Raw genomic sequence first — 10338 nt, forward strand, 5'->3', positions numbered from 1 at the left:
GCAGAGAAAGCTTCTCCTGCATCATCCGTTTCTGCGGAGTACCTTATCCAAAGCAATGCGTCTCTACCAAAACATGCAGGTAAGATTGTCTTATTATGATCAATGCGCTGCTATTTGAGGATATAATTAGGAAGCAAAAAGATTTCCTCAAGAAATAAAAATGTAAAAAGGAAAACAATGTTAAGCTATTCTAATAACTGTTTCTGGGTTAAACTTTCTATGACATTTGTGTAGATACTACAGAAATATAGTATCAAATGACCATCCTATAATTCTTTTTTTCTACTATACATTTTTTGAAAATCTTGAACAACAAAAATCTATTAAATTGTTGATTAACAAAAATTTTGTGGACACTCAACAATTAGACCATTTATTTAGTCAGCCAATTCTATGCTGAAGTTTTTTATATCCAATTTCATTACATAATGATTTAAAAATCGCAGCAATTTTTCTTTGCTCATTTGCATAATACAAATTTTAGAATAAAAGGTTTTAATTCATATTTTATTGTTCTGACATGGATAAGATTAATAAAAATAATACAAACTGTTTCTAAAATGCTGAGCAATCCAATAATTGTTGATAAACTTAATAAAAATTGGATTTCTTTAGTGTTTAGAAGAACCATGCTTAGTTATTTTTTTTTCCTGTGTTGCTGTGATCAAACAGAAATTTAATTACCAATTTTATTTAAAACATATACCTAACTCAATGGTTTACATGCTTGATTGAGGGAATAGTTGTCTTTGTGGATTTATGTGATTTGAGCCTAACAGTTTCTAACTGACCTTTTTCTTTTTCTTTTTTTTTTAAGGTAGCACAAAAAAATGGTCTCAGAACCAAAACAAGTAAGATTCACTGTTTACATTTGATCTATAAATTGAAAAAGCATAAGCTTTTTCATATTTTACAATTCAACATTATAATATAAATGACATGATTTATGGAGTACATTCTCTGTCTTGCCGAGAGATAGCTCTGGTCTACACCAATAAGTACAATATTGGTGTACACAGACACTGACGCACACTGACGTTGCATTTATCCCTATCAGACAGAGCACAGTGTTGGATCAGGCCGCCTCACCAGGTGATTGAAAATCAACAACAGGAGGAAGATGACCTCATCAAACCACAAAAGCTGATAAATCCCATCCTGGCCTCTGTCCAACGGCGAGCTCTTCATCAGGAGCTCCTATTCTGCCACAGACGGTGAGGAAACGGCTTTCTGTCTGACAACAACCAGGTCATTTCAGCATTATCACAAAAACATATACAAGGGAGCTGAAAACATGGGAACAGATGATATTTAGACTTCCAATGACTCCCTGGAATCTTTGGTTTTTTTCTTTTTTTGGTGCTATTAAATACAGGTTCAATGTTTTAGGAGATTGATGTGCCTTTTCAACTAGATCATTTCAGAAGGAGGTGCATTATTGTCTGTATTGTCTTTATATTATAAATCAAATTGCAGTGGTAGTCCTGTATTTTCTCTGTCTCCTTGTTTGAGTCATTGAACATTGAATCCTCTTAGGCTTTCCCTGTCCAGCTGTCTTGGAGCTGTGGACATAGATAAGCGCTGTGTCCAGGTGGTATAGGTCGACTCAAAGGTCCAACTCTCATCTGAATATCTCTGATTATCCCTAAAACAGGTGTTTTTCTTTTCTAAAATGAAATAGTACTGCTTATGTTGAAAAAGACTGTCCACTAGCTTTATGGGTTCAATCTCTAATAGCGTGGATTTCTAATACTTGAGCACTTCTATCACCTTTTAAATTTTTTGGAACCAATGGTAAAGGTGTCTTAGGATGAAGTAATCGTTTGCTGCATTTTTGAAAACCTTCCATTTAAAAAAATGCAGAAAAATGCACCTAATATTCTATACTATTATTTTTGTTTGTGTGTTTTTGTAAAATAATTGCTGTCGCAATGTTTGGCATTCCTAGTGATTCACTCGCCATTTTTGGCAAATGAATTCAAAGAAAAGACATTTTGTTTTGTTTGGTGATCAGTAACATAGAACTTTATATCAGCAATTGATTTTTAATGCCTGTACCTACAAATATATTGTGAAAGAGTGGTCTATTTCTCCAATGTGAACATTTTCCAATGTTCAAATTGGAAAAGATGACAGAACATTTTAAGAATAGCAGAGATGTCTTTATGAGAGAAAACAAAATGATTTTCTGACTGCCAGTGTTGTTCTCAGGCCTCTCACTCTCAGTTGTTGTCTCATTGACTTCTTTGCCCCTCACTCCCTAACTCCTATATCAATAGCCTTTTCAAAAAATGACTATGAGAATTTGTTGTTTTCTGTATTGACACCGTTTACACCTCTGAACCAGAAAACAAGTTGTTTTCTCAGCGTCAAAGTCAGACTGCCCTTCTTTATACCACCTGCTAAACCTCTACTTTCTCCTATGGCTGCTTCCATGACATAACCAACCACAGAAGCTGTTCTAGTTTTTGAAGTTGTGGAAGTTGTCCAGCCAATTTACCTAAAAGAAAAGAAGCCACAAAACAACATGCATTTCCCCACATTTGGGGAATCTGTGTGATCAAAAACCCTCTAACTACCTATATTTAATAGCCAGCTGGGGGCAATAAAGAAGGGCACCAACTCCCCTTGGATGCACATGTATGAAAGCAGTAGCAAACCTGTTCAAAGAACAACTAACAGATAAATACGTTCTACTTTTGAAATGGTACAGGTGTTCTCCCCCAAACAGTTGCCACTGCTGCCATGGGCAAAAGCTTATATGAGTCATGTCAAACTCTGCCATATATAGGTTAGGAGTCAACAAGTCTCCATAAGAGTCATTTATTTCAAGTCTTTTCACATCTTCACCCTGAGTTCCTATAATTAAGGAGTGTACTGTACATTGTGCCCGCACTGATTTATGTGTTACACGCTCAGCAGCATTTGTGACTCATTCCAGAGACCAAGCCCTCTGGTAATAATCTGGTGCATCTCCAGGGGCATGCTGCCGCGAACGAAGCCGGAGCTGCAACGTGTGCTCGAAAGCAAAAACAGAGAGCAGCTCAAGAAAAGGGAACTGTCTCTCCAGCCTCGCTCCGACTTAGAGGTGAAACTGCGAAGGAGACAGCAGAGAATGCAACATGTAAGCACACCGAGGGGGGAAAATAACAACTGTTCAATGATCCATTTTCTCTGGGATTGTGAAATCTTAAAAAACACACACACAAAAAAAAACGTTTTCTGTTTTGCAGTTGGAGCTGGAGGAGAAAAAGTGGAGGGAAGGCCTAAAAAACGTGCCAGAGTTTGTTCGCGTGAGACAATCCCTGAAGCACGTTCCACATTCTTCCTAATGCAAATAGGGAAATAAACACTCCAACTGTGACAGTGTGGTTTGTTTCTATCATCTAAAAGGAGCGTCATTATTTATTTGAAACAACATGTTTCAATAGAGAATTGCAAACATCCAACCTGTTATTGCCAAAGCAGTGATCAAATTAATATGAATCTACACAAGTACTAGGAAAAGTTTCCTGTAGGCTGTAGATTGTAGTCATGACTGTGTCATTTTTAACTCAAAGGGGCAATTCAGCTCTTTTACTATAAAAGGAAACTGCTGTGTTTGAGTTGAGTTACTCTGCCAGGGCTGATTGTGAACAGACTGAACCTGTCTGACAGCAGAAAGTATGCTGAGCTACAGGACCGTTGCTAGGCATTGTGGTGCCCTAAGCACATATGCTTTGTGGGTGAATTTTTCTATATTTGAGGGGGAAAATTAAGATAACAGATTTTGGGTGGGTTTGAGATAAGACAACAAGTAAAGTAGAATGAATTAAATGTAACACTAGGAAGTGTAATAAAGAATTACAACTCGTCACATAAACCGCTGATAGACTAAAACATGCTGTTATAACATTGTTTGATGGAAATCCATAAAAAACCCATAAATGTCTTACTTTACAAAGGCAACTTAACCATATAGCCATGACAAGTTTTGTTTTCTTGAGGAATATTAATGGAGAGGAGATGGCTGAAACCAGGAAATCCTCAAAGTGCATAACCGTTTCACATAATTTTGTTAGATTAACAGACTTGTTCACACTCCTGGCCAGAGTAAATTGTCCTTGCCAAAATGTAAAAATTTGGCAAAGTGTTAGGCTTCTCATAAGAACGCTAAATGCTACAAGATTTGTTAACATGTAAAACATCCAACTAAATCAAAAATTTGACGCTGCAGATTAAAATAAATTCTGAGCCGTTTGGCAGCAACAGGAGCTGGCTCTCTGAAAAAAGCCAAAGTTCCCATCACTACTTAGCACTGTCTCATTGCAACAGCGCAAATGAAGCACTAAAACCTTGCTGAGCTACAAGAGGAGAGTGACAGTATATCAACAGGGGCAGAGTGACAGAACTGCTGAGTTATCTCCAAAAGCAACAAACAGGGAATATATGCGACTGTGGGCTGGGGAGTGGTCAAAGATGACTCATTCAGGAAGAAGACAAAACAACATTAACATGCTTCATCTGCCTCGGTTAAGGTCAGTGTTTGTGATTCAAAATAAATGGCATCCATGTGGGAGTGCCAAGCAGAAAAATATTGCTGACTAAAAAGAAGATGCAGCAAAATCCAATTGCTGTGCTGTGGTTAATACCATCAATACACCTTTCATGAAATACTTCAAATATTAAATTACAAGGATTCTGTGAAAAAGACTTGGCACATATTTCTCCAGAGTGACATAAAAGACTCATTGCCACTTTTAAACTGCTTTTCTACAAATTTGATGGTTAGATTGGATATTTTATTTTTCTGCTAATTAAATTAAATCATTTGAAAATGTAATTTATATTTACCTGGTCTAATATTCAAATGACGCTCATCATCTGTAACTTCTAATCCTGGCAAAATAAAATCTGTTAGAGGGCAGACACTTTCATCCACAGGACTGCACGTGATTAAGATTTAACTCTTTACAAAATTACCAAAGTAAATTTGAAATGACAAGAATACATTTGAGTTTTTTTTAATAAAACATTTAGACATGTGATAGCAATCAGAAAAACATAAGAAGTGACGAATAAACGCAGAGGACAGGGGAACTGCAACATTTACAAAAACATAACTTGAGCCATTAAAAATAAGCTTGAAAGTTGATCTTTTTGATCTCTTTTTTTTTTCCTGACATTTCTGAGGATGAAACATAAAACAATTTTCTAAACTGAAAATCAAACCAATAAATCCGGTCGCTAGACGATGTTACAGCCCATCTTCCAAATCTGTTTCATAAACTTCCCAAAGATTTAAGACATTACAGACATTAAAAAGGAGAGTTTATGGTGAAGAGTCACATCAGAAACGACAATTATCAACAAAGAAACATAAAAGTAATTAGAAGGAAAAAAAACAAGTAAAAAAAAGTGCCAGGTGTGCTGCTAACAAACATTCAAGATTAGCACAATAAATACACTGACCCCGACAGTACAAAAAAAAAACACCTCTTCTACCATTAGCGTTTATAATATCATTCTCACATTAGTTTTACTATAAGGAGGAGGAAGGCCTTTTCTATAAGATACAAGTCAAACATTTTCTTTTGCACCATTAAAACAAAACCTCGTGTGGAGTTGTTCATAAACAAGTTGTTTTTAAAAAAAAGAACATTTCTCATCCACTATTTCTGTTCATTCAGTCCAACATATTCCGAACTAACACCCACTGCACTTAAGTCCAAACTGTACTGCTGCGTTTGCTGCAGAATAAGTTAATAATAAATAAACACATCACAAAAAAATTATTTTCACAGAATATAAAAAGAAGGGAAATAAACAATATGGGAGAGTAATGTCCAGGTTCCCATGTACGACGACACTTTAAGTATTGCCCACGAAGAAGTTTCAGCAGATGAAGCACATACGGATTTAAGTTACTGAGGTTGTAAACTGGAGATCACAGCGAGGGTCAAGCAGTAAACGACTAAAAAAGCAACAGGATTGACATTGGCCTTTGATTCAGGTAGTGAGAAATTAAATTGGGAAAATACTTATGTCGAACAACTTGAGGTTGACAACGTACGAGACTACACAGAAAAGGTAACAGCTCGGTTTAAAACACCAGTCTGTTTCTAAAAACAAATCAGAGAGAATTTATGTATTAGTGTCTTCACACCACATTAACATATGCAAAGACTAAATCAATAGACTTGAGAACCAAGCCTAGACTAAAGTGAGAGTTTCAAACCAACCTTCGGCTTGGTTGAAAGTTTTTTTTTTCCTAATCACACATCCACAAAAAACACACAGGAACCATATCTGTCAAAGCTCTGACTAAACATCTTGAGGGATCTGGAGATGTTTAAATACTTCCAAACTATAGTGAATATTACCATTGGTTTTCGAGCCCACCCAGTTTAAATGAGAGAAAATGTTCCACCATAGTGCTTCTTAGTAAACCTGCAAAATAGGACAGTACTGTGCTGTGGATTACCAGGAAAACATGAAATTGCATTATTACTGAAGAGTGCTATTATATCGATTGCAATTAAATGTTTTTCTTACTACTCCGCTCCGTCTGTGTGCACAGCTCTATGCAGCATGTTGTCTCATCTCAGCTCCATGATGTGTTATTATAGAAAGCAGTTTTGGCATTTATAATCAATTTGCAGTTCCACTTGGCGACCACTAGATAATGTTAAGAGCCCCACCTGGCAGTTACTTAGTGACTACTACCCACTAAATAAACAAAACTCAAATAAAATAAAAAAATCTAAGAGCAGCGTTACTAATTCTACACCAATAGAAGTTTGATAAGCAACATCAGGTGTTTAACTAACACCTGGCGGCACTACACTTTTTGAACACTGAGTAGTTCCTATTGAGCATCTGTTGACATTCAGAAGTTACTCAGAAGTATGCAGCGACACTAAATAATATGCAGGTGGCACCTTTAAGGTGGTTTATTACATACCAGGTGGTGCTGCAAAGCACATAATACCAAATATGGCTTTCGAAAAAAGGAAATAAAGAAAGCCTCGAGGCGAGGAGCTTGTTTTATTCTATTGCTTACTTGACTTTTAAATAACGCTGAAGCTCAATGTTTTTACAGTTTTTATACTTAGACAGTTTAAGGTCTAAAGAGCCAGCTCTTGATTAAAGCTGTTCTTTCCTCTTGTCCAGCTAAGAGCTGGAGAGATAGCTCCGGTTTACAGGTAACAGTGCATGTGAAGGAGGAAACGCAAACAACTGGTGCTATCAGTTTTACACTGGATCCATTTGTGTTTTCACAAATGTAAGAATATGTTTTTTTTTTAAGTTTAGAATGAAGTTTTCAACGGGAGTATGATTTGTCTTCTGACATCTAGTACCTGTTGCACAATTCTAAAAGCGTCCACACAGATCGCGATCCAATGGGAAACGTGAACATTCCTCACTTTGTATTAAAATATATATTATTAGGCAAAGGACAGAAACTATGGAATCCCATCTTTTCTTTGGCAGCACTGCGAGGGTGGAACACTCCAGTCATAAATGTAGGACAACCGCAGCTTGACCTCCTCTTTGCAGAGCCTCCCGTCTCGCTGCAGAGTCTGGTGTTTCTCCAACATGTCCTCCAAACTCTGCTTGTGCGTCACCAGGTATTTGTTGTTGCAACCTCGCGACTTGTACTCCGTGTCGAAGCGCGGGTCGTGCGTCCGCCGAACATCCACCGGTGCCAGCCAGGCGCCCAGTGACACGTCCTCGCTCTGCCATATCTTGAGGTAGCCCGCGTTAAGATGCACGTAGCGTACCAGGTCTGATGAGAGAATGTACCCCCCGCCCAGGGCGTAGGGCAGGTAATAATCACAGAGGTCCCAAGTACTTTCGCGCCACTTTCCAGCTGATTTCACACGGCCTCTCCCTGAAAAGAAACCCCAGTACAACTTGCTTGGCTCCTTCCCCTTCAGCTCCTCTTTAAGGAGGTCCAAGCGAGCAAATGTGTCGTCGTCCGCTTTGAAGACAAACTTAAAGTCCACATTCTGGTCCAGCCAGGAGTACATGTGGAGCAGCTTTAGTGTCAGGTTCTCATAAGAATCCCGAAGATCAGGTAGTAAGAGCAAGTCTTTGTGCCGTCCTTGCTCCGTGTTCAGATTCTGAAGGTCTTCGCTGGAAAGGCCCTGAGTTCCAACCACGAACATGGCCAGAACATCAGAGTCACGTTTGGCAAGCCAGGTGCTGCGGATAATGCTCCTGCGTTCTGTGTACTTGGGTCCTGTTGTGATTAGGACCACGAGAAATGCTGACAAGTCTTTCAAAGAGGACACGGGATTCTGGTGGTCTGGACGGAACTGCAAAGACTTGGTGTGAGGAGCAAAGCCCGGAGGATCCAGGTGACCCTGCTTTAGAGTTTCGGATGTACATTTGGCCAAGAAGACAAGGACAACGGCAAAACTGCATACAGTACCAATGACCAGGGCTGTTTTATGGCGACATATCAGACGGAAGAGATTCATGGTGCTGAATGTGGGAAGAGGAAAACAAATATTTGTCAGTGTTTCTTTAATTCTATAAACCTGTTTGATTATGTAATTTTCCTCATAACATTTTGCAAACAGATTATTGCTAATGTTACTGATAAGAACAAAGATAGAAAGACAATGTTTGCAAAGGGCTGCACCTGGCTAATGAAAATCCAGGTATATCAGACTTGAAGTATTTATTTGTTCACACACATATGACAGACTCAAACTAATACTCAGAGGTAAAAGGTCAATATGCATTAATTCATGTCAAATTCCTTACTTATGTTGAATTGATTTTATCTGCCTGTTCTCTGTTCATTTGTCAAGGTTAAATACAATAGTTTGCAATAAATAACCTTTCGATAAGGAATCAGCAAAAACAGCAGACTGCTGGACAGATGGATGAATAAATGGACATAAATGTTTGGCGGCAAAGATGGATAAACATATGGAGAAATGACATCATCAAGGGGTGGAAAGCTCAATAAAGGTATGGACAGATGGACAGAAGACAAGGACAACCATTCGGATGCAAAGATGCACAAATGGCTGGATGGATAAACATGTAAATAGATATATGGATGATACAACAATGGATGACAGTCGAATTAATGTACAGATGAATGATTAAATAAAAAAATGGATAAATGCAGGGGTGAATAATTAGAGGGATGAGTGAATAAAAAAGTCGACGATTAATTGTTGGATAAATTAGTAAATATACGGGAAAAATAGTGAACATATGTATCAGTTAATTTGGTAGACCTATGAATGGGTGGATGAACCTGAAAACGCCAAAATCTCAGCTCACATTTGTCCAGACCGTGTGGGAAACTGTGATAAAACCCATAATATTAAATGCACTTAAGGATGACTTTGTTCTTTTGACTTCAATAACGGTGCAGATTAGCATGATGCTAGGAAACAGCCTACATATCAGCTTAACAGGGCACCCCGATGACACATTAATTGGGTCGCCAGATATCCTATAGAGGCTTACTTATTTACCTTTTCTGGGTTAAAGGAGCACCGTCCCTTGAATGATGCAGGCAGGTCGAGCCACGGAAAGCAGCTGTGCACGGCTAGCGTTGCCTACCCGGATAAAACCATCTGCGCACTTTGTGAGCACTCTACGAGGACAGCAGACACACACAGCCTGTTCATGTTGGTCTGACCAGGGGATGGATCAGGCTCAATCACAAGGGTTACTATAAATAGGTTAGAAGGGACATTTTGTGATATGATGTGACCATCTTCAGTCTTGATCTGAATCAGTTCTGGGTGGCTCTGTGGAAGAGGAAGCGGAAGTGAAGCGCCCCCCGCCGTGAGTGAGTGAAATTAAAAACACAGAAACATTTTACAGTGTATACAATATACATGGTAGAATGCATTTCAATAAATTTAACTTTTGATTTTGCTTGGAAAAAAATCAGACAAATATACAAGTACGAATCATAACATTTATAGTTGAAAAAAAAAGGACCACATAACTAAGTGTTGAAAATAAGTATGAATCTTTTTGTTGTACTTATACACGCGTGTGTTATTTGTTTTTTCTTTCATGGTGTACCTGAAGACAAGAGAAGCCAGGGAGTAAACGTAGAATAAGAACGACAGTTGCAGACTGGCACATGCGCACTAAGATCCAGATTTTACTTTCGGAGGCAGACCGGATGTTATGTATATACATTCCAAAATTAAAGCCCACAGCTGGATTTTGACTGTTGAAACAATGTATCTTCATACAATGTTAAATCATTTTCTTACTGTTTGAAATTGTTGCTTGAGATATATGATTTTTGAGTCCCAGGTTGAACTTGTTACTTCCTCAGAGTGATCCTTGATTTAGGGAAATAACAATGGG

General features: G+C 38.2%; 2 protein-coding genes across 3 annotated transcripts; one reads left to right on the top strand and one right to left on the bottom strand.

Moving 5' to 3' along the window:
* Positions 1 to 3337, top strand: si:ch211-160o17.6 (protein FAM107B). Its single transcript, XM_044122236.1, has 5 exons — positions 1 to 79; positions 818 to 851; positions 1058 to 1214; positions 2980 to 3124; positions 3234 to 3337. The coding sequence occupies exons 1-5, from the start codon at positions 56 to 58 to the stop codon at positions 3330 to 3332; spliced, it is 459 nt and encodes a 152-aa protein (XP_043978171.1). The 5' UTR covers positions 1 to 55; the 3' UTR covers positions 3333 to 3337.
* A 1650-nt stretch (positions 3338 to 4987) lies between these two features.
* Positions 4988 to 10118, bottom strand: b3galt6 (UDP-Gal:betaGal beta 1,3-galactosyltransferase polypeptide 6). 2 transcript variants are annotated; one of them, XM_044121368.1, is made up of 3 exons: positions 10045 to 10118; positions 9483 to 9761; positions 4988 to 8469 (listed from the first exon to the last, which is right to left on the bottom strand). In XM_044121368.1, the coding sequence occupies exon 3, from the start codon at positions 8463 to 8465 to the stop codon at positions 7446 to 7448; it is 1020 nt and encodes a 339-aa protein (XP_043977303.1). In that variant the 5' UTR covers positions 8466 to 8469; positions 9483 to 9761; positions 10045 to 10118; the 3' UTR covers positions 4988 to 7445. The 2 variants fall into 2 exon arrangements, with proteins under 2 accessions (XP_043977303.1, XP_043977304.1); XM_044121369.1 differs by having other exon boundaries at positions 9483 to 9604; positions 10045 to 10113.
* Between the last annotated feature and the right edge of the window lie 220 nt (positions 10119 to 10338).

This window comes from Gambusia affinis, linkage group LG07 (genome assembly GCF_019740435.1).
Source record: "Gambusia affinis linkage group LG07, SWU_Gaff_1.0, whole genome shotgun sequence".
NCBI lineage: Eukaryota > Metazoa > Chordata > Actinopteri > Cyprinodontiformes > Poeciliidae > Gambusia > Gambusia affinis.